The sequence below is a fragment of the Neophocaena asiaeorientalis genome, unplaced genomic scaffold, assembly GCF_003031525.2.
Source record: "Neophocaena asiaeorientalis asiaeorientalis breed wild unplaced genomic scaffold, Neophocaena_asiaeorientalis_V1.1 scaffold100, whole genome shotgun sequence".
Lineage (NCBI taxonomy): Eukaryota > Metazoa > Chordata > Mammalia > Artiodactyla > Phocoenidae > Neophocaena > Neophocaena asiaeorientalis.
The window spans coordinates 2,162,727-2,188,183 of record NW_020173955.1 but is presented as its reverse complement, the minus strand read 5'-3'; the positions used below and the strand labels follow the sequence as shown (position 1 = coordinate 2,188,183).

At 36.1% G+C, this 25,457-nt stretch overlaps 1 protein-coding gene across 5 annotated transcripts in view; it reads left to right on the top strand.

The window, feature by feature from the left end:
• The window catches only part of EHBP1 (EH domain binding protein 1), a 342,186-nt gene that overhangs the window by 41,738 nt on the left and 274,991 nt on the right, over positions 1 to 25,457 (top strand). For all 5 annotated transcript variants that reach the window (XM_024753020.1, XM_024753019.1, XM_024753023.1 and 2 more), the window contains one exon: positions 18,605 to 18,662. In XM_024753020.1, the coding sequence (XP_024608788.1) occupies positions 18,605 to 18,662 (58 nt within the window). The remainder of the gene's footprint in view (positions 1 to 18,604; positions 18,663 to 25,457) is intronic.

The following is a 25,457-nucleotide window of genomic DNA, read 5'->3' as shown; positions in this document are numbered from 1 at the left end:
TGTTTGCAGCATAAAATGTAGGAAACTAGACAGAAGATTGGCAGAGGTCAAATGGGGGAAGGCTTTAAGTGAGTTTGAATTTTATTCTCTAGACAGCAGTAAGGCATAAAAAGGATAATGAAATAATAATTCTATGGGGTAGAGAGCTGGTATCTCCTTTGTATTTGAAAAATTGAATTCCCTTCCAGCTAAGTGAGGTGCCTATAAGGTAGGTCATTAGTACCAGGGGAACTAGTTCCTCCTGGTTGTTGCTAATCTTTGGCCCTAGAAATGGATACACATCTCTGGACTATTGGATATATGTAACATACTCAACTTCTTGGTGGGGTTACAGCTGAAAATAGCACAGCTCTGTTTCTCTTTGGCCATAACTAGACTGTATTGAACTGGGTTATTTTAAGCTGTGGACCAGACTGCTGATTGGTAGATGTTATTTATGTGCCTGAAAGTCATCAAGAAGTGCTATTATTTTCTGTTTTACTGTGCAGCAAATACTTCTGGGCATTTTCTTCAGCCATGGGGCTTTTTTTCTGGAGGCTAGCTACTCTGTATGCCCCATTATAAGGTGATCCTGAAGATACAGTTATTCTCTGCCAAGTCCCTGTTCTCCATCACCAGCATTTTTCCAATTAGAAAGTATCTTTAAAAAAATTTTTTTTTAACTAGGAAGAAATAGAAAATCTGAACAGACCAATCACTAGTAATGAAACTGAATCAGTAATCAAAAAACTTCCAACAAACAGAAGTCTAGGACCAGACAGCTTCACAGGTGAACTCTACCAAACATTTAAAGAAAGGTTCATACCTATCCTTCTCAAAATAATCCAGAATATTGAAGAGGAAGGAATGCTTCCAAACTCACTCTATGAGGCCAGAATTTTCCTGAGACCAAAATCAGATGAAGACACTACAAAAAGAAAGAAAATTACAAGCCAGTATCTCTGATGAACATAGATGCAAAAATCCTCAACAAAATTATTAGCAAACTTAATTTAACAGTGCATTAAAAGGATCATACACCATGATCAAGTGGGATTTGTTCCAGGGCTGCAAGGATTCAATATCCACAAATCAATCAACATGATGCACTACATTAACAAAACGAAGGATAAAAATCAAATGATCGTCTCAATAGATGCAGAAAAAGCATTTGACACAATTCAACATTCATTTATGATAAAAACTCTCAATAGAATACGTATAGAAAGAACATACCTCAACATAATATAAAGGCCATATATGACAGACCCACAGCTAACATCATGCTCAGTGATGAAAAGCTGACAGCTTTTCCTTTAAGATCAGGAAAAGACAAGGATGCCCACTCTCACCATTTTTATTCAACATAGTATTGGTAGTCCTAGCCACAGCAAACAGTTAAGAAAAAGAAATAAAAGGAATTCAGATGGGAAAGGAAGAAGTAAAACTATCACTATTTGTAGATGACATGATACTATATAGAAAACCCTAAAAGACTCCACTAAAAAACTATTGGAACTAATAAATGAATTGTATCCTGCAACTTTACTGAAAAATCAGTATACAGAAACATGTTGCCTTTCTGTATATACATTACTAATGAACTATCAGAAAGAGAAATAAAACAGTCGCATCAAAAAAGAATAAAATACCTAGGAATAAATTTAATCAAGGAGGTGAAAGAATTATACTCTGAAAACTATAAGACATCGATGAACAAAATTGAATACAAACACAGATCGAATACTGTGCTCATGGATTGGAAGAATTAATATTGCTAAAATATCCATACTACACAAAGAAATCTACAGATTCAGTGCAATTCCTATCAAAATACAAATAGCATTTTTCACAGAACTGGAACAAATAGTCCTAAAATATGTATGGAACTACAAAAGACCCCAAGTAGCCAAAACAACCTTGAGAAAGAACAAAGCTGGAGGCAGCACATGTCCTGATTTCATACTAAACTACAGAGTTATAGTAATCAAAACTATATGGTACTGGCACAAAATCAGACACATAAACCAATGGAATGTAGTGGAGAGCCCAGAAGTAAACCCATGCTTATATGGTTAGTTAATTTTTGACAAAGAAGACAATAATTTACAGTGGAAAAGAGAGTCTTTTCAATCAGTGGTGTTGGGAAAACTAGACGGCTACATGCAAGAGAATGAAATTGAACCATTTTCTTATACAAGTTACAAAAATAAACTCAAAATGGATTAAAGACTTAAATGTAAGGCCTGAAACCATAAAACTCCTAGGAGAAAACACAGGCAGTATGCTCTTTGGTGTTGGTCTTAGCAGTATAATTTTGGGTAAATCGCCTCAAGCCAAGGCAACAAAAGCAAAAATAAACAAATGGGACCATATCAACTAAAAAGCTTTTGCATAGTGAAGGAAACTATCAATAAAATGAAAAGGCAACGTACTGAATGTGAAAAGATATTTGCCAATGATATATCTGATAAGGAGTTAATATCCAAAAAATGTAAAGAACTCACATGAGTCAATATCAAAAAAACAATCTGATTTAAAAATGGGCAGAGGACTTGAATAGACATTTTCTATGAAAAATATACAGGTGGTCAACAGACACATGAAAAGATACTCAACATTAGTAATCATTACAAAAATGCAAATCAAAACCACAGTGAGATATCACCTCACTACTGTCAGAATGGCTATGATCAAAAGTCAACAAATAACAGATGTTGGTGAGGGGAACTTTTAAGATCTAATGTCTTAGCAACTTTCAAATACAATACAGTATTGTTAGCCTACTCATACTTGAAAAGGTGCTCAACGTTACTAATCATTAGGGAAATGCAAATCAAAACCACAGTGAGATATCAACTCACACCTGTTAGAATGACTGTTATCAAAAATAAGAAATAACAAGTGTTGGTGAAGATGTGGAGAAAAGGGAACTATTGTACCCTGTTAGTGGGAATGTAAATTGGTTCAGCCACTAGTATGGAAGTTCCTCAAAAAATTAAAAGTAACAACTATTGTATAATCCAGCAGTTCCACTTTTGGGTATTTATCAGAAGAAACCAAACACTAACTTTAAAAGATATATGTACCCCATGTTCATTGCAGCATTGCTCACAATAGCCAAGATAAGGAAACAACCTAAGTGTCCATCGATGGATGAATGGTTAAAGAAAACACACAGACACATACATACACACAGAGGAATGTTACTCAGCCATAAAAAGAAGGAAATCCTGCTATTTGTGACAACATGGATAGTCCTTGAGGGCATTATGCTAAGTGAAATAAGTCAGAGAAAGACATACAGATGATCTCACTTTTATGTGGAATCTTTAAAAAACAAAACAAAACTGAACTCATAGACACAGAGAACAGATAGGTTTGCTAGAGGCGGAGGTGGGTGAAATGGGTGAAGGTGGTCAAAAGGTACAAACTTCCAGCTATAAAATAAGTCATTGGGATATAATGTACAGCATGGTGACTGTAGTTAATAATACTATATGGCATATTTGAAAGTTGCTAAGAGTAAATCTCATTATAAGAAAAAAATTTTTGTAACTATGTATGGTGATGGATGTTAACTAGATTTATTGTGGAGATCATTTCACAATATGTATAAATATTGAATCATGTTACATATCTGAAACTAATATAATGTTATATTTCATTTAAAAAGTTATAGCTCATAAAAATGATTTACTAGAATAATTTGTTAATTAAAATTATTTTGTTTACTTAAAATAGCTTTGGGCAATTGCATAAAGGAGAGTTTATATTTTTCTCTTTCCATAAGAGAATGTTTTGCTCTGTGTGCTTTGTGTTTCAACCTCAGGATATTGGGTTATACAAATTAATTGTATCTTTGCAGCACTGACAGGAATAGACGCTTTAGGAATAACACGTTGAATTAAGGATGGCTTCTTTTACCACCCACATTATGTGATGAGTAGCACAGGATATTTAAATGCTTTGGCACAGAACATGAATAGAGCTGATCATGAAAATACAAAAAATATATATATACAATATTGTTAACCATAGTCACTGTGCTGTACATTAAATCCCCAGAACTTATTTATCCTATAAGTGGAAGTTTGTAACTTTTGACCACCTTCACCCATTTCCCTCACCCCCAACACTGACCTCTGACAACCACCAATCTGTTATCTGTATCTGTGAGTAGTCCACTGCTTTTATATTCCACATGTAAAGGAGATCATGCAGTATTTATCTTTCTGTCTCTGGCTTATTTCACTTAGTATAATGCCCTCAAGGTCCATTCATGTTGTCGCCAATGTCAGGATTTCCTTCTTTTTTATGGCTGAATAGTATTCTATTGTGTGTGTATATAATATAAAGAAGATACACACACACACCCCACATTGTCTTTATCCATTCACCTGTTGACAAACACTTAGGTTATTTCCATATCTTGACTATTGTAAATAATGCTGCAGTAAACATTGGGGTGCATATATCTTTTCAAGTTAGTGTTTTGTATTCTTCAGATAAGTACCCAGAAGTAGAATTGCTAGATCATGTGGTAGTTCCATTTTAAATTTTTTGAGGAATCCCCATACTGTTTTGCATAGTGGCTGAACCAATTTACATTCCCACCAACAGTATATAAGAGTTGACTTTTCCCACGTCCTTGCCAACACTTGTTATCTCTTGTCTTTCTGATAATACCCATTTTAACAGGTAAGAGATGATAATCTCATTTTGGTTTTGATTTGCATTTCCCTGACGATTAGTGTTGTTGGGTACCTTTTCATGTACCTGTTGGGCATTTGTATGTCTTGTTTGAAAAAATGTTCAGTTCTTCTGCTCATTTTTTAACTGGATTTTTTTTTTTTGCTAATGAGTTATATAAGTTCTTTGTATATATTAGATATTAACCCCTTGTCTGATATATGATTTGCACATATTTTCTTCTACTTCATAGGTTGCCTTTTTATTTTCTTGATAGTTTCCTTTGCTGTGCAGAAGCTTTTTAGGTTGATGTAGTTCCATTTGTTGATTTTTCCTTTTGTTCCTTGATCTTTTGGTGTCATATCTAAAAAATCATTGCCAAGATTGATGTCAAAGAGCTTACCCTGTATGTTTTATTCTAAAAGTTTTATGGTTTCAGGTCTTATGTCCAATTCTTTAGTCCATTTGAGTTGTTTTTTGTGTATGGTGTAAGATAGAGGTTCAATTTCATTCTTTTGATTGTGGCTGACCAGTTTTCCCAAAACCATTTATTGAAGGGACTACCCTTTCCCCAGTATATATTCTTTAGCTCCTTTGTCATAAATTAATTGACCGTATATTCATGGTTTTATTTCTGGGCCCAAATTTCTTCTTTGTAATTAAGATTCATCATTTAAAAATTTAAGGTTAAACTTTACAAAGTGATATATTTAAATGGTTTACAAATTCAAAGAGTACCGCAAAGCTCATAACAGAGAAAGCAACGGTTCCTTGCCCCGCCCTGCCCCACTTGACTCTCCTTCCCTACAGAAAACCACTTTCAACCCCGTTAGTTCTTCTGGTGCTGTACTCTATATTCTTCAGTAACATATTTTTGTTTTCTTTATTTTTTATTGAGTTACAATTAATATACCATAAAATTTACCTTTTAAAAATGTACGATTCAGTGACTTTTAGTGTACTCACAACATTGTGTAACTATCATCACTATTTAATTCAGAATATTTTCATCGCCAAAAAAAGAAATCCTGTTCCTATTAGTAGTCATTCCTCATCTTTGTTTCCCCCTTCAAGCCTCTGGCAAACATAATCTACTTTTGTCTCCATGGATTTGCCTGTTGTGGACATTTCCTATAAATGAAGTCATGCAATAAGTGGCCTTTTGTGTCTGGCTTCTCTCACTTAGCATGTTTTTGAGGCTCGTCCATGTTGTAACAGGTGTCAGTATGTTACTCATTTTTATGGCCAAATAATAGTTCATTGCATGGATATACCACATTTTGTTTACCTGTACATCAGTCAATGGACATTTAAGTTGTTTCCATTTTTAGACTATTATGGATAATGCTGCTATGAACATTCATGTACAAGTTTTTGGGTATATACCTAGAATTGAAATCACTGAATGATATGGTACTCTATGTTTAACTTTTTAAAAAATTTTATTTTTTTCTGTCTCTTTTAATTGAAGTATAGTTGCTGTACAATATTATATGTTACATGTGTACAGTATAGTGATTCATAATATTTAAACATTATACTCCATTTATAGTCATTATAAATTATTGGCTATATTCTCTGTGTTGTACAATATATCTTTGTAGTTTATTTTATATCTAATATTTTGTACCTCTTGTCACCTACCACTATATTGCCCCTCCCCTCTTCCCTCTCCCCACTAGTTTGTTCTCTGTGAGTCTGCTTCTTTTTTGTTATATTCACTAGTTTGTTGTATTTTTTTAGGTTCCACATATAGGTGATATCATTTGTCTTTCTCTGACTTATTTCACTTAACATAATGCTCTCCAAGTCCATCCATGTTGCTGCAAATGGCAAAATTTCTTTCTTTTTTTTAAGGCTGAGTACTATTCCATTGTATATATATATATATATATATATACCACATTTTCTTTATCCATTCCTCTGTTGATGGGCACTTAGGTTGCTTCCATATCTTGACAATTGTAAATAATGCTGCTATGAACATTGTAGTGCGCATACCTTTTAGAATTAGTGTTGTTATTTTTTTTTTTTTTGCGGTACACGGGCCTCTGACTGTTGCGGCCTCTCCCGATGCGGAGCACAGGCTCTGGACGCACAGGCTCAGTGGCCATGGCTCACGGGCCCAGCCGCTCCACAGCATGTGGGATCCTCCCGGACCGGGGCACAAACCTGCGTCCCCTGCATCGGCAGGGGGGCTCTCAACCACTGCGCCACCAGGGAAGCCCTAGAATTAGTGTTTTTGTTTTTGTTTTTTACATATAGGCAGGAGTGGAATTGCTCGGTCATATGGTAGTTCTGGTTTTTTTTTTTTTGTTTTTTTTTTTTTTTTTTTTGCGGTAGGCAAGCATGTGGGATCTTCTTGGACTGGGGCACGAACCCGTGTCCCCTGCATCGGCAGGTGGACTCCCAATCACTGCGCCACCAGGGAAGCCCTGGTAGTTCTGTTTTTATTTTTTTTGAGGAATTTCCGTACTGTTTCCCATAGGCCGAACCAATTTGTATCCTCACCAGCAATGTAGGAGGGTTCCCTTTTCTCCACATCCTTGCTAACATTTGTTATTTGTGTTCTTTTTGATGATAGCCATTCTGACAGGTGTGAGGTGATATCTCATTGTGGTTTTGATTTGCAGTTCCCTGATGATTAGTAAGCAACGTTGAACATCTTCTCAAGTGCCTGTTTGGCCACCTTCATTTCCTCTTTAGAAAAATGTCTATTCACTTCTTCTGCCTGTTCTTTAATTCAGTTGTTTGTTTGTTTTTAATTTTGAGTTGTATTAGCTGTTCATATATGTTGGATATTAATCCCTTATCTGTCTTATCATTTGCAAATATCTTGTCCCATTCAGTAAGTTGTCTTTTCAGTTTGTCCATGGTTTCCTTTGCTGTGCAAAAGCTTCTAAGTTTAATTGGGTCCCCTTTATTTATTTTTGCTTTTATTTCTTTGCTTTAGGAGATGGATCCAAAAAAATATTGCTGTGATTTATGTCAAAGAGTGTTCTGCCTATGTTTTCCTCTAGGAGTTTTATAGTATCCAATCTTACATTTAGGTCTTTAATCCATTTTGAGTTTATTTTTGTATATGGTGTTAAGAGAATGTTCTATTGATAATTTCATTCTTTTACATGTAGCTGTCCATTTTTCCCAGCACCACTTATTGTAGAGACTGTCTTTTCTCCATTGTATATTCTTGCCTCCTTTGTCATAGATTAATTGAGCGTAAGCATGTGGGTTTATTTCTGGGCTCCCTATCCTGTTCCGTATGTTTAACTTTTTGAAGAACTCCCAAACTGTTATACACAGCAGCTATACTATTTACAATCCCACCAGCCATGTGTAAGGGTTCCAATTTTAACATATCTTCATCAACAGTTGTTATTATCTGTCTTTTTGATATAGTCTTCCTGATAGGTGTGTGAAGTGGTATTTCATTGTTCAACAATATACTTTCAACTTTTTCTTTTAACCTTTTGATTTTAGACTTTATTAGCTTCTTGATATGGTAGGTGACGGTTTAGCTGTCTACCACTTCCTCCCTGAAGCATACTTACCCTTCCCTTTCCCCATCCTTCCTAGTCTCCAATCAGCTCTACCAGAGCTAGGTCAGAATTCATTGTTATGACTTGGTATTGTTTACATCGAGCGCTATGGTATTATGATTACATTTTCTTTCTTTTGATTTCTCTTGGGTTAAAAATTACTTTTTTTCCCCTTTCCCCTCATGTATATATCATTATTATTTCCAAATTTTTCTGTCAGCCTCTCAATATCCCTCTCAAAACAGTTAAACATTGGTAACTCATCAATTCCTTTTTCTCCTGGAGTCTTCCAGTGTCCTATTCCACTTTGGAATGATTTCTTTCTAGGCCTGTGGCATAGATGACATCTTGAGACCTTTTTTCACTGTCATCTTGGGAAATTAGTGAGACTTTTAACCTCTGGATTGATCTAAATTTCTAGTCTTTTCTCTCCCATTGAACATCTGTTACTTTATTCTAGATGTGGAAGATTTCCTCAACTTTATCTTCAGACTCTTCAATTTTTACTTTCCTAAATGAAAAAGGATGACATAACATAATTTACAGATTTCTTTACTATTCTTTTAATTTTCCTTTTATATTTTTCATGGGTACAGTATCTTCTGTATTTCCAAGGTTATTAGTGATAATGTCTTCAGTTTCTTTCAAGTTTATTTTTTCTCTCTTTTAGCCACTTGCCTTTTATATTAGAAACTTTCCTCAGATGATCCTTCGTTTGTTCACATTTAAGAGGGAGACTATACAAAGCTGTTTGGAAGCATAGACACGGGATGGTTGCTAACATTATCTGAAAATTTGCTGAAAGACAGGCACTGATCTAAGTACTTTATTTGCATTATCTTAACAGATCTTTACATTGGTCCTTTGAGGTTCTAATTTCACAAATGAGGAACATCTTGAGGCTTAGATGGTACAACCCGAAGGAGGGGAACCCAGATCTGTCTGCCTTCATATGATTTTTTTATCCATGATATTCTGTTTCCCTGCCTCCCTCCCAGTAAATGATTTGTGAATACCAGGAAAACGCTTTATGAATACCAGGAAAACTCTTGAGAACCTTAAAGTCAGATAGAAGCAAGACAGACAAATGTAATCATCCAAACATAAAATGACAGCAATTGCAGAATTGTGTTGAGAGAAAATGGTGAATATGATTGTTTAGGAGGGCTGGGGAATGGTCTGAGTGATGTATCCTTTTTTTTTCTACTAATCTCTTTTCCAGGAAGCCCGGTACATGACTTGGAAATATTAATATTTATGTGAGTGACATGTGAGGCTTGTTCAAACAGGACTAGAAAAAAAGAAGTAGTAAGTAATATGCTAAATTAAAGGAAGCATCATGGGTGATTTTATAAAACAGTAAAGAAAATAGGAAGTATTATTTGGGAAGGTCAGTATTGCACACATGATACAGCAGTGATTGATTATAACGCTATTTCTCTCAAATATCTTTATATTAGAAATTATAAACCCTTTATACTCTTTAATAGTATAGCAGAAAAATTATATATACATGTGTGTGTATTTTTTGATGGCCTCTCAGGAAGTTTACTTAGCTCAAGTTTGTCAAACTGCACTTCCTCAGTTTGAATGGTGTTCCTAAATACATAGCTATTAGAATCCCTGTCAGCGTATACATCTGTGTGTATTTTTTGATGGCCTCTCAGGAAGTTTACTTAGCTCAAGTTTGTCAAACTGCACTTCCTCAGTTTGAATGGTGTTGTTCCTAAATACATAGCTATTAGAATCCCTGTCAGCAAAAGTCCATATGTGTCACCAGTTAAACATTTTTAACCAAAAGCAATCACTCCGTGAAAATATTTTAAAGATGGTAGGAAGAGGCAAAATATAATTAAAAAAAATATTTTTATTTGAGTGACAAAGATTTACATCTCTTATTATTAGAACTGTCCTTTCATTTTTACAGAAAAGAAATATATCCTGTGTATGTGTACTTTGTCTTGTAGAATTTTTTTTCCTATTGAATTAATTATTACAGCTTGCTAAATAACTCTTGTGAAGTAAGCATAAAGGAGTATAATTAACTGGAGCTACAAGCAGTGATAGTACAATAGGAGGCAGGTGTACCTACTGAAGGATAAAAATAATTACTTGAGAAATAGTTAGAGTATTTCTGTGATAAGACAATTTTCCCCCTTTCATTTCAATATTCACAACATCCCACCATGAAATGTTCTGTTATGGCTAAGAGCCCTTTCCCCTAAAAGGAATAACCTTGTTATTTAGTGAAGTACCTATTCACATTAACATCAGGGTTAATATTGTGAGCTTTCTTTTCCTCATTGTAAGCATATCCTGTATTATTTTTTTTTGTGGTACACGGGCCTCTCACTGTTGTGGCCTCTCCCGTCGCGGAGCACTGGCTCCGGACGCACAGGCTCAGCGGCCATGGCTCACGGGCCTAGCCGCTCTGCGGCATGTGGGATCTTCCTGGACCGGGGCACGAACCCGTGTCCCCTGCATCGGCAGGCGGACTCTCAACCACTGCGCCACCAGGGAAGCCCCTCCTGTATTCTTTGGTGAGAGGAATATGCTGTACTTTTTGTGTTCTAAAGGCTTATGATTCCTTATTTATAATTTAGGAAAAGCTCAAAGGCATAAATATTAATTACTAAGTTCTGAGGTATAGCTGTCTTTTATCTTCAGAAACATCAATTTCATATATGTGAAAACCAGTAGGACATAAAAAGGTTAAATTTGGTCTCAGCACTTTGCAGTGTAAGTTTCTACAAGACAGCAACTGCTTTATTGTTATGTATGTGTGTCTTTTGAATTTTCTATATGTTGAGGAGTTACTGTAGCAGACACACCCCAAAATCAAAGTGGTTTGACCCAATAAAAGTCCATTTCTTGCTCACTTTTCAATCTAGAGAGGTTGACTGGACTTCCACGTGGTCATTCAGGAGCCCATACACCTTTTATCTTATGACTCTGCCCTCCTTTGCATTCTGGAATCCTCTCCATTCAGCTGGTGTGGAGAAGGCATACTCATTTATTATCCACTCTCCTCCAGAAGTGACACCAGTGGTGAGGGGTATCATGTAGTTCCATCGCAGTGTCAGCATGCTGGGAATGGTGGTGGTGGTTGGGGACAAGGGGCTTCCTGCAACATCTCCCAGGTTTAACATTGTGCTTTGGACAGGGAGCCTGAATCTTCGGTGGTCCATTTACTGCTCTGCTAAAAGATACTACTTCCCCTTTCATAATATTATTCAAAGGTGGTAATATTAACTACCTCTAGGTTGTCAGAAAACAGGAGGCAAAGGATTCTGTGCCACAAATGCTTTACTCTATTCTTTAATTTCTCATTTCATTTTAAACCACAAAATATTTAACCAATTTGAGTCATTTAATCATATGGTCACTGAATCATAGTTTTAGAACTAGCTGAGGTCTTAGTACAATCTCTTCATTTGAAAAATTAGGGAATAGGCTCAGAGATATGGAGAGGCATTCCTAAGGTCACTACGTGCCAGAACTAGGAAAAACAAGTTTCCCAACCTCCAGTCTAGTAATCTCTCCTCTGTACTATGTCATCTTTGAGGAGCCGCCTTTTACAATTCATATCTCCTAAATTAATACAAATTGTTTCCCCAGTTTTCTTTCCTTTGACTACCTTCCTAAGATACTTACCCTGGAGAAAGGGGGATTTTAATTGATATAGAAGAGAATTAGTGATCTGAAAAGCATTTGTTAAAATTTTATTGTTGGGTCCTGTAATGGAGTGCCATACTGACTTTGCAGGCCCAAGGAAGAATGCCCCAGACATTGGAGGGGCTGCAGGTAAAGGAGGGCTGCAGAGTCAAGTGGGGCCTCTTTCAAAATTTTGTCTATGGCCAGCTCAGACCTTAGGGAACATTTATGTTAACTTAAGACAAAGAATACACCTCTTCCACTTCTATTGACTTAGAAAACAGATTAATTCAGCTGAGAGGTCTTCAAATTCAATGCAATTTTTTGCTAATAATTAGAGAAACACAAATCAAAACTACAATGAAGTATCACCTTATACCAGTCAAAATGGCTATCATCAAAAAAATCCACAAACAATAAATGCTGGAGAAGGTGTGGAGAGAAGGGAACCCTCCTACACTGTTGGTGGAAATGTAAATTGATACAGCCACTATGGAGAACAGAACTAAAAATAGAGCTACCATATGACCCTGCAATCCCACTTCTGGGCATATATCCAGAGAACATGGTCCAAAAGGATACATGCACCCCAGTGTTCATTGCAGCACTGTTTACAATAGCCAAGACATGGAAGCAACCTAAATGTCCATCAGCAGAGGAAAGGATAAAGAAGATGTGGTACATATATTATACAATGGAATATTACTCAGTCATAAAAAAGAATGAAATAATGCAGCAACATGGGTGGACCTAGAGATTGTCATACTGAGTGAAGTCAGTCAGACAGAAAAAGAGAAATATCCTATGATATCGCTTATATGTGGAATCTAAAAAGAAATTATACAAATGAATGTATTTACAAAACAGAAACGGACTGACAGACTTAGAGTATGAACTTATGGTTACCAGTATGGGAAAGATGGAGGGAAGGGATAGTTAGGGAGTTTGGGACTGACATGTACACACTACTATATTTAAAAAGGATAACCAACGAGGACCTACTGTATAGTACAGGGAACTTTGCTGAATGTTATGTGGCAGCCTGGATGGGAGGGGAGTCTGGAGGAGAATGGATACATGTATATGTATGGCTGAGTCTCTTTGCTGTGCACCTGAAACTATCACAACATTGTTAATTGGCTATATTCCAATATAAAATAAAAAGTTAAAAAATAAATACAATGAAATTTTAAAATTTAATTGTTTAATTCTGTCTGTTCATATGTAATTCCAAACTTAAAAGTGCTATTTTATTTTAAATAACTCCCCCTCCACATTTAAATAATTCCCCACCACAAAGTAATATAAATTCATTGTAGAAAATACAGAAAAGTATATTCTTTAAATGACATGTAATTTCAGTAACTAATAGTAACCACAGTTATCACAGGTTGTGCCTGGAGTTGGGTAGTTGCTTTAATTGTTTGTGTCTCCACTAGAATGTAAACTTCCAGAGGATCAAGGCTTGTCTTCTTTTGTCTTTTCATCTCCATGGCTCACCACAGTGCCAGGAATGTAATAGGCATTCAATAAAATATTTGTTGAATGCTTATTATGATTCTGGAGAGTGATGAGGCTGGTTTTCACGTGATGGTTTTGGGATTTTTCTCATGGCTTTGTGTCTCACCTCACACAAGTGACATACATGCGAGAGTAGGAAAGAGTAAAGGAATCTAAATTTAAGCCAGAAATGTTTTTCTTTAAATTTACTTTGATCTCAGTAGATCACTAGTGGCAAAGAGAAGAAGGGCCCAAAACTTAGTTGCAGACGAAAGAAAGATACAGTTTATTGCTTTATAAGCTGGTTCATTGTAGCTCTCATATCTTTTCCTCCTTCCACTTCCATTTTCCTCCTGTCCTTCCTCCTCTACAGAATTTAGCATCAGGACTATAGCATGAGATAAGTCTTGCCACCTTCAGATTCAACTTGTTGCTTTTTAAGGACTCTGAGGGTAGGATAGAAGGTCGATTTTTATTTTATTCATTCATTCATTCATGTTTTGGCCGCACTGCCCGGCATGTGGGATCTTAGTTCCCTGACCAGGGATCAAACCCATGCCCCCTGCAGTGGAAGCATGGAGTCTCAACCACTGGACTGCCAGGGAAGTCCCTTATTTTTAACTGTAAAGTTTCCTCTGCTGCATAAGCCCACCAAAAAACTACAAATTTTCCAGTGGAACTCAGGCAGTGTGTCTGTGTACATTTTATGTGTATGTATATAAAATGTTTATATATGTAAATATTTGTATATAAATATATGTGTGTATGTTTATATATCTGTATGTGTAGTGCTACCTGGTTACTTAGGTAATGGGGTAGAAATGTTAAGTACGTGATTGTTAGATTCTCTCTAAAATCTGGGCTCTATCAGGTTGTCTTGACTTTTTTGATAGAAAGTTATATAGGTTCTTTGGTAGTTGGATAAAACTCTCACAATTGCTCTATCCCTGGCCTCTTGGGAGCACATAAGTAAATATTTAATGGTTCTTTTCTAGTACAGCATGGATGCTTAAAATATTAATTGTGGTCAACCAGTTGTGTGGTTTTTGGTGTTCTTCTATGAGAACAATAACAGCACAGTTCTTTATTTTAGAACATTCTGCCTTGCTTTGTCCCTGATAATGTAAAGGTGGGCTGATTTCTAATGAAGACATTATAAAATTGGACATGACTTAGAATTACAAAAAAGTTTATTCATCTCTGGAGACATTCTCAAAGTAATTTATGTTATATTTACATACTTGGAACTTCAGGCATATAGGTTAGGAGACCACCCTTCCTAATTTTTTACAGTAAGTGGCTTCCCTTTTCTGAAACACAAGATCAGAACGGGTTGAGGGGAGGGAGATGCTGAGAGGCCAAGTTAGGTGGAGGCAACTGTGCAGGTGGCACTAGGACAATATCATGGAGGGGAGACACCCTCACTGCCATCACAACTAATACCTCACTAATGTTCCAAGTCGGGAGGTGTGGGGATTGCTTTGCACTCTACCTTCCCAGGAGATTCCAATGTGCAGCCAAGGTGAGGATGCTTGCAAAGCTCAAATAAGCTGCAGAGAGAATGTATTATGTAGCTACAGGCTTTAGTTGGACCTCATCAATTATAATTAACCAACTGGGAATTCCTGGATGAAATTTAAGGTTCATTCAGTAGTGAATGTACGTCAAGCCTCAATCTTGTACCAGATTCTTGTTAGTTACTAGGAATAGAAAGATAAATAAGATATGGTTGATAAAGGAGCACAGTCTAGTGGAGGAGATAGAAATAATAACAAATAATGTAATACAGGGTGCATAGGATATTAAAAAAGAGGTGTCTAGAGTATTACTGGAAATACAGTAGAAGGAGCAGTTAACTCTGCCTGAGGTTTAGTATGTGGGATGAAGTGGGAATGGAATGAGAAATGGTCAGGTTTTCACAGAGGAAGTGATGAATTAAGAGTTTATCAGGTAGAAAAGGAGAGAAAAGAAGAGGTTTTAAAAAAAGTTTGTAACATGCAAAGATGTGAAGAAATTGAATAAGTGTTCAGGGATTGGTTGGAAAGCAAGATGCCTTTGAGATATTTGTAGGTTTTGCATCTAGAAAAGTAGATCAGAGTCAGGTGGTGAAGTGCCTTATAAACCACATTCAGGAATATGGATGTTATCTTGCATGCTATGGTGTCACAGGGTCAAATGCATACAGGGACTAAGTAGATCATCTTAAGAGTGAAGCTGGTCATGTGTGAAGCAGTTGATAGCATTGAAGGCTCTAGTAATCTGGATAGCATGGACCTTGTTTAAAGGCATTTAAGTAAGAAATGTTTTTTAAAGTTTAAATTTAAACTAAAATAGAATACTATTTAGGTCAAATAAATCTGTGAAATTCAACCTTCAAGTGCCAGTCGGTAGTACCTTCAGTATAAGAGCCCAGTAAGGATAATAAGGAAAATCGGTAAGATCTTTATAGCATTTCTAAAGAAGTATTGCAGAAATATAACTAAGAGTTGAGGTTGGGCTGGAAATGTGGAGGTGAGAACATAGTAAAAAGGTTAGTGTAGTAATCTAGGTAAAGTGTTCCAGCAAGCCACCAATGCTTTCAAATAAGGTAGCTTGCACTGGTTGGCTACGCAGTCCCTCTGCTGTTAGGCTGCCATCATTGATCATACCCTCTGCCCAGCTCTGTTGTCATGTTGCTATACTGCTCCCCATCTTCATGTCATTTGTCCTGTTCTACTTGTCTGTGTGTTGAACAAGGTTTTGTTTGTTTCTCCATTGGTTCAGATTCTTAGATGAACACTCTGATGTTTCATAGAAACTTTCTTCTGTTTCATCTGTAATTTAGCACTTTGGCATCTGGCTCCTGCTCCCAACAGCTCACGCTGGAAAGATTCACCAAAGCAAGCTACTGGTTTTTACAATTGTTGTCTTCAAAGCCTGACACTGTTTGGGAACTGGTTTAGTCTTGGGTGGAGAACCACCATTTTTCGTTTTTATACTATGCTGGTTACTATCACCATCAGAAACACACTGCATTTGTTTAGAAGATGCCTTGATGAAATAGTTTCATTGGAACCTTACTTTTGTTTTTTTGTCTACTCTTGTTTTCTTCAGGTCCTATCACTGAAAATGAACAAGTATTAACATTTTACCACATTTATATTGCTTCTTGCATCCTCCTCCTTCCTGTATTTAGCTGGGTTATATAGATTGTAAACTCTTAGTCTTTTATGTCTGAAACCATTTCTTAAATGGTAGTTTAGCCAATATGAAACTCCAGGATGGCATGTATTTTCCTTTAGCACTTGAAGATCATTAGCTTCATTGTATTTTGGGTGCTGTTGCTGCTATGAAGTTGTTGTCAGCATAATTACGCCTTTGCTGGTAACCTATCTTTTCTTTTATGATTTTTCTCTTTATTCTTGCTGTTCCGTAGTTGCAAGGTATTTAGACATAGATTAGTTTTTTATTTATCCTGTTTATTTGTTAATATATATTTTCAACCTAAGGACCCTATCTTTATTGGAACATTCTTAGCCTTTTCTCCTTAGTATTGCCTCTGCCATTCCCACTATTCTAAACTTCTAGAATTTCTTTTTTAAAATAAATTTATTTATTTATTTTTGGCTGCTTTGGGTCTTTGTTGCTGTGTGCGGGCTTTCTCTAGTTGCGGCGAGCAGGGGCTACTCTTTCATTGTGGTGTGCAGGCTTCTCATTGCGGTGGCTTCTCTTGTTGCGGCGCACGGGCTGTAGGCATGCGGGCTTCAGTAGTTGTGGCACATGGGCTCTAGAGTGCAGGCTCAGTAGTTGTGGCGCACGAGATTAGTTGCTCTGCAGCATGTGGGATCTTCCCGGACCAGGGCTTGAACCCGTGTCCCCTGCATTGGCAGGCAGATTCTTAACCACTGCACCACTAGGGAAGCCCTAGAATTTCTATTAGGTGTGTGTACTTCTCAATCTATCTTCTATGTCTCTTACCTTCTTTAAAAAATATTATCACTTTATTTCTCTGTACTACATTCAGGGTCAGTTCCTCAGTAATATCTTTCATTAGACAACTGTTGCTCTTTGGACAGGTTTCTAGGTAAATCACTGGATCAGGAGTTTATGGCTGGTGACCTTTTATAATATATGTATGTAGGTAGGAAGGTAAGTAGGTAGGTAGGTAGTTAAATAGGAGGACAGGTCATCTGCTGATAATGAAAGATACCAGGGTAAAATGAAGGAGACAGAGAAAGTGGTGAAGGTCACTGAGATGAGTAATATCATTCATTTCTTGGTTAAAAAGCTTTTATCTAAGATTTTTTAAAAATAAAAATCTAAGTAAAAGAACTGATAATCATAGTTTTTATGTTTTCCCTAAGCATTAAAGAGAACTTAGTTGTATTAGCTGAAAATGTGAGTGTGTTTTGTTTTTAACTTTATGTTGGCAGAAGATAAAGAAGAGAGGTATGAGAATTAGAAGACCTGTATTTCATTTGGTCTTGGTTTTGCCAGAACTTTTGATGAGTTATGTAACTTTGCCAGAATGTACCTTGCCTATTTTTTGGTATTATATTGTTTTTATGAAGATAGTTGAGATGATTGATTATAAAAAGTTTTTGAAAACCATAATAAGCATTGGTCATAAGATACAGAGATGCAAGAGTAGTGTAAACCACAGATTTAAGTTACTTTGGAAGTATCGTTTTTATGCTTATTTTCTCTAAATTAAAGTGGATAATGTGTTAGAAATATAGTATTGTTTTAAAGGATTTTTTTTTTTTTTTTTTTTTTTTGCGGTACGCGGGCCTCTCACTGCTGTGGCCTCTCCCGTTGCGGAGCACAGGCTCCGGACGCGCAGGTTCAGCGGCCATGGCTCACAGGCCCAGCCGCTCCGCGGCATATGGGATCTTCCCGGACCAGGGCACGAACCTGTGTCCCCTGCATCGGCAGGCGGACTCTCAACCACTGCGCCACCAGGGAAGCCCTTGCTTTTCTTTTTAAAATAGTCTAAGTATTTAATTTTACTTGGTTTGTCCCAGTGAATTTACTTGGTAAAGTATTTTTAGAAAAACATGTGGATGAAATATGTCATTTAAATTAGATCATATCTGTATTCAACATCTACTATATATGAATAATTTATAGAGCTTTATTGTAAGTGCAACGGTTCTATGTAATCTAAAGCAGATGATTTTTTGTTCTTTTAAAGGTGCCAGAACTAAATTTTATTATTTGATTTAAGATAAATTATACGTAATCTTTTTCTTGTTTGGCAGGCAACCAGATAAACTGGTGGTAGTTTGGACGAGAAGAAGCCGAAGGAAGTCTTCCAAGGTTTGTCTGTTTTCTAAATTTCTTACCCAAATATTGAATTTGACTTTTGGTCAAATTATTAAGCCTCTCTGGTCCCAGTGAAGAATATTTTAAAATATTACTTGATATTTTAGGTTATTTCTTATTATCTAATGTACTAAAATGATTGATCAGGCGCTGTATGTAATCTTGTTACTGCAGTTCCTAAAGCAGGAGCCAGTTACCTGAGTTTTGATTTTGGATTTGGTAGCCTTGAATAACATAATAGTTATTTAACTTCTCTGTGCTAGGATATCATGAAATAATGATTAAATAAATATCACTTACAAAATTATACCTAGGATTACTTTATTCAGATTCCAAGAGGATGAAGTTAGGACACACATAAGGAATGATGAGTTATCTGAGTCCATTGCTGGGTTACTGAAGAGGAGTTGGATTTTTCAAAGGTTTTAATTTTTTGTTCTTATGGCTTTGTGGGGAGTGGAACAGAATTTTATTTATTTATTTATAATTAGAAAAAATTTTTTTGGCTGTGTTGGATCTTCGTTGCTGTGCGTGGGCTTTCTCTAGGTGCGGCGAACAGGGGCTACTCTTCGTTGCAGTGCATGGACTTCTCATTGTGGTGGCTTCTCTTGTGGCAGAGCACAGGTTCTAGGCGCACGGGCTTCAGTAGTTGCGGCACATGGGCTCAGTAGTTGTGGCTCGCAGGCTCTAGAGCACAGGCTCAGTAGTTGTGGCTCACAGACTTAGTTGCTCTGCGGCACATGGGATCTTCCCAGACCAGGGCTCAAACCCCTGTCCCCTACGTTGTCAGGTGGATTCTTAACCACTGCGCCACCAGGGAATCCCAGAACAGAATTTTAAAATGTTCAATAACAATTCTAGGTATTTTAAAAATTCCAATCTATAGACAAGTAAGTATGGGTATATTTTTATAAGCACACAATAACTACAGGCATGTTTATTGAATGTTGGTTTTTCCATAAGTAGACTTACGTAAAGGCAAATTTATTCATTTTAACTGAAATTAAATTTTAATTTAATTAAATTTCAGAATTAAAAATTTTTTAAGGGCATCTTTTTAAATTTTATTTTTATTGAATTAAAATTTATATATGGTATAAGTCACAGATTTTAAGTACACAATTTTATGAGTTTTGATAAATATATTGTTGTATAATTACCACTGCTATCAAGATATAGACAATTTTCATCACCTTTTTTCCTTTGAGTCCTCTTCCAGTCAATTCCCAATCCTTAGAGACAACTACTATTCCGATTTTTCTATCACCGTAGGCTATTTTTGCCTGTTCTTAAATTTCACATAAATAGAATCATACAGAAGTACTATTTTATGTCTGGCTTCTTTTGTACAGCATGTTTTCGAGATTTATTCATGGTATTGTGAATGTTGGTAGTTTAACTTTTTTCATTGCTGAGCAGTATTCCATCATGCACATATACTGCAGTGTGATTTTTTATACATCTGTTGATGAACATTTGATTTGTTTCCAGTGAATGTTCTGAGTGTTCAACTATTGTGAATAAATCTGTTGTAAACATTACTGTTCAAGTATTTTGGGGGACAAATGTTTTCTCTTGGACGAATAACTTGGAATGGAATCAATGGGTAATAGGGTACATACATTTTGAACTTTTAATATACCCCCACCAGCAATATAGGAAAGGTCCAGTTGCTTCACCTCATGAATAGCATTTTCTTCAAAGCATACATTTGTAGTTTGGGGGCATTATATTTTGGACATGTAATATTTTCTTATCTATTTATGAGAAGGGGTTCTAAAAATAGACTTAGGGTCATCTGTCAGTTTTGCTCAGTGGGTCTTAAGCTTTTGTGAAAAGGAACAATATTAGGCCATCCACTAAGTATGATAGAAGAATCTGAATATAACTATAAACATTAGAAATCGACCCTAAATTTTTTTAGCTATCAACAAAAAGTGATGTCCCTCTTTTAGAAACTAGATACTAATTGTTTTCTTAAAACATTATGAAGCATAATGAAATACTTTAGATTAAAGGTCAATTCAGAATACCCATATTTGAAATTAAGTATACTTTTAACTTAATTACATTTTTGAAAGTCAAATAACTTTTAGGTCCAGATTCTATTTTATATTGTATCAAATATTGATTGAATCCAGATGGTGAAATACAAACATAGGCTACAGGTTGATTTTTCTCAAAATATAATATTTTCTAGAAGGAACTATTTCTTATTGGACTAATTTTCCAGTTGTGATGCTCTTAATATTTCAGGTCCCTTCTGGATATTTTAGAATCATTGTATTTTCTCTTGAAACATTATAGGTGCACTTTTGAAAAGTTTATGAGAAGTTACAATGTGTTGTTTATTATAGCATATACATAATATGTTCATGTATATGTGAAATGCTGTTCTGTAAATTGTTCACAACAGCTAAATAAGGATGTAAAAATCAGTTCCAGAAGCTATGAAAGAAATGCTAATGATATTATTGTGAAAATTAAACAAATAACTTTTTTTTAATCTTGAGAAGCTTGAGATCCATGGCATTTTTTAATTAAAAAAAATAAAATTGTCCCCAGCTATTATTTTTTAAAAATTAGCTATCAGTTATATTAAATCCACAGACTAGAACCATTGTTTTCTTCTGAAAGACTCGTCTGTTTTCTGACATTTTTCCTTTGAAATATTATTTGCTTGCTAAGTCCCTTTGAAATCACTTAGGGGGAAAACAGATATCTGCAACCATTGGCCAGAAAATAGTCTAGTTTTTACTTTTAACTGTGTTTCTGGAAAGAGTTTGAACTACGCAGTAATTAATTTTCTTTGGTTATCTGTATAAGTTATTATTTATCTTGCCTGATTCTGAGTATATCTGCCCTTTTAAATTATTTTATTGAAGTATAGTTGATTACCTTTTTTATATTGGTGGATTGAAATTTATAACTGACACCCGGATAACAGATTAGACAGTAAAATAATAAGGCATATTGCCTTATTTAATTTAAAGTTTAGTTTTCAGTTTATTGCTCACTTTCTTTGGGTACATGTCTATTTTTCTAGTTAAATATATAAAGAACTCATTGCTGAATCATTTTTTATCGAGAAAATAATAACCATGAGTAATTATCCCAATATGCAGCTTCCCCGCCTCTTATCCTCAAGTCATGGCATTTATAACAGATTTTTTCAGGCTGTAGTGGATTTGTATATGCTTAAATAAATTATTTTTCAGTACAGTGTTTGACAGTAGGAAGCAGGGAGATTGTGATAGTCAAGAAGAATTATGGCAGAGTAGTCTGTTGCCTTAAATCTAGTTTTGTAAATTTAAACTCACAGAGAGATGGGAGAGTTCCAAAGGGAAACAAGAGCTTGCAAGTCCTCACCAGCTTTTGGATGGCATTACCACCTCTATTTCCCTGCTCTGTGGTGGTACTATAGCCTTTATCAATGTGCTGTGGTATCATGAAGGGGTGGGTATAGTTGTAGAGCTTTGACTTATGACCATGATATGGACAACTCTAAGATAAATTTATGTGTGACATCTTAAACCTATGGGTAGATGCAGTTTTATAAATTGAAAATCATCAATTTAAAAACTAAATTGACAGTTATAAATTTTCAGTGAAATATTTTGATTTTGTAGGAATCAGAAGTAACAAGTGAATATTTACTCTGTGTTTAGTTCCATATTAGGTACAAGTCTTTTAGGTAAGATATGATATGAAATAATTTGAAAATAAGGCATTTTATAGAGTCATTACTCAAAATTGAGAAATGTTACCTTTTCCTTAGGTCTGCCTTTGCTAAAGGATCTGTGATATGATTAAAAAGTGAAAAAAAATATGAATGGAACTGGATAATGTGGCTTCATCCTTTCTGTTGTTAACTGTACTAGGATGCTGGCAAATGATTAAATAACCTGCCTTTCCTGACTCTACTAAGGAGCTAGCGAAATAGCTGTATGTGTTTTGTACCAAATTATTTTCTAGGGAAATCCTTTCTGTTATTCTGAATAAAAACTGATCAGGGTTCTTGTAGTGCTGATGAGTGCCAATATGAGGTGCTTTTTAAAAAGTAAAGTTCTTAAGAACCTAAATTCCTGTCTCAGTTGATTTGTACAGTTAGATGTTTAATACTGCAGCTATTTTTAGTTACCTGTATTAGACTTTTCATTCTTTTTCTAGCTTCAGGTTCTTTAATTCTGTTTGAGGTAGAAGTTGTAGTAAGCTCTTCTGACTAGGAACACTTTTTTTTTTCCTTCAGGTTTGCTGCTATGTACATCCATAGTTTCCTCTCCAGCAAAATTTACTGATTCTGTTTTCTGCCTAGTATATAATAATTAGCTAACATTATAAAGCTGGCATTGCCAGATACTCAGCTGGACTAATCGGTATTGTTACACTGTCCTAACTTAGCTAGGTGTACAGTCCCTAAAAAGACTATCAGAAAGCCAGAGCTCTGTCTTAGTTTGACCTTTTCTCTTGCTGGGAAGGGTTGCTGGATAGAATGGTCAGAAAATGGCAACATACTAGCAGCTTGGGAACTAGCACCTTTCCATCTCTTTTTATTAGAAAAAAGAAAAAGGGCTTCCCTGGTGGCGCAGTGGTTGAGAGTCCGCCTGCTGATGCAGGGGACACGGGTGCATGCCCCGGTCCGGGAAGATCCCACATGCCACGGAGCGGCTGGGCCCATGAGCCATGGTCACTGAGCCTGTGCGTCCAGAGCCTGTTCTCCGCAATGGTAGAGGCCACAACAGTGAGAGGCCCGTGTACCGCAAAAAAAAAAGAAAAAAAAATTTTAATTCATTAAGCAGATTGTATTTTTGTTTGTTTATTGGTCTAATTACCATTCCCTCATCCAAGATTGAGAATTTAAAGAGGTCATTTAGAGGAGCAGCATTAGGATACCTGAGGAAATTACATGGTATCACCATCTTCTAACCCTGCCCAGTTGTTAGTTGGTCTCCACATTCCCTGCTTTTCCCATTCTTGACCTCTGTGTCATATACATAAATGTTAAGAACTTAGGGATAGAAGACTATTTTCTTGACTACTGTGTGAATCAGAAATAGAGTTTGCTATGATGTCGGTTGGGTGAAGAACTCTGAACTTGAAAATCATGGAGTTGGTTCTCCTGCTGATTATTAGTACGGCTTTAGGCAAGCCATTTACTCTTTAATTGCTTCAGTTTCCTTATCTGGACCTGGTTTAGATCTCCTAAAGATATTTTCAGGCCTAAAATTCTTTGATGGTCTTTTTTTTCCATTCCAAATTTTACAAAAACTCTGTCTTTTCTGCCGTGGCTAATAAATAAAGTTCAGTTATTATGGTCTTTTTTTTTTTTTACTGTATTGGGCGACTATGAAAATATAATTATGGGAAGTTTGAAGAGACCAGAGAAATTGCTTGATCTACCATGACAGTACATGAGAATTAGAGTTGTCATAAATCTTAAGAATTAAATATGTAGACTATGTAGAGTTTTGATAAAAGATTTTCTAAGATGGGCAGCAATTTACTTTTCAAAATGGATATTGTTTACTTTGTGGAGTTTTTGTTCTAGGACTGTCAACAGGCATAGAAATAGGCAGGGGAATAGAGGAATCCCTGGAGATGTTTTTTAATCAGCAAAACTCAGTTCTTTACCTTTGGCTGTGGTGTGCTAAGTCTCTTGTGAGTCTCTACTTCCCTTTCCTCACCTGAAGTTTTGTGATCTGGGGGCAATGAAGAGAGAATAGAGAGGGAGTTATTGACAATTTAGCTGGAGTGGGAGTAGCTTAGTGCTGCTAAACCTATATCTTGTGCTGGTATTTTATCTTTTATTGAAGTATAGTTAACTTACAATATTCTGCTGGTATTTTAACTAACAAGATATGATAAGATTTGCACAGACATAAGTTTCCATGATCTTGATCCCTTCTCAGTTCCACTTCCTGGGTTCAAATTCAACTTTTGCCACTTACTTGCTGTGTGATCTTGGGCCACTCTGTGCCTCAGTTTCTTCATGTGTTAAATCTGCTCCCTGACATGCACCTGCACTCATATACTTTAGCTCCTTTCCTATTATTATGGAAGAATCGTCTGTGCTCCGAGCAAAGGCCAATCTGTCTCCTTTTGTACTGTTAAGGACATTACTCTAGCAATTATTTCTCTTCTGCATCATTAAATTTTCCCTCTTAACTGGATATTTCTCATCAGCCTAAAAATATTTTTCTCTTATTTAAAAAATTCTCTTCTGACACTATTTCTCCCACTAGCACCAACCTATTTTTCTCTTTCTCTTTCAGCAAAACACCTCAGAGGACTTGAATGTACTTGCTAGTTTCTTTCTTCCTGTTCTTTCTTGAATCCATGCTAATCCAGTCAGGTGTTTACCCTTGTCATTCCACTGAAACTGCTCTTGTGAGGTCAGTAATGGTTTCTGCTTTGTTAAATCCAGGGCTCATTTTCCAGACCTCATCCTATTTGACCTGTCACCAAGATTTGGGACAGATGGTTGTTCCTTTCTCCTTTAAACATTTTCTCCACTAGAGTTTCAGAATACCACATGCCTCTGCTTTTCCTTCTGCTTTACTGACCCTTCTTTGCTGATTCCGCCTCATTTCCTGGACCTGTTATTGTTGTGCTCCAAGGTTCAGTTCTTGAGCCTTTATCTCTCTCTCTCTCTCTTTCCCCCTCCCTGTCTCCCTCTCTCTCTTTCTCTCTCTCCTCAATCCCTTGGGATCACATCCAGGTTTTAAGTATCACCTGCACGCTGATGATTCTCAAATTTATAACTCCCGGCACATACATCCAGCTGCCTAT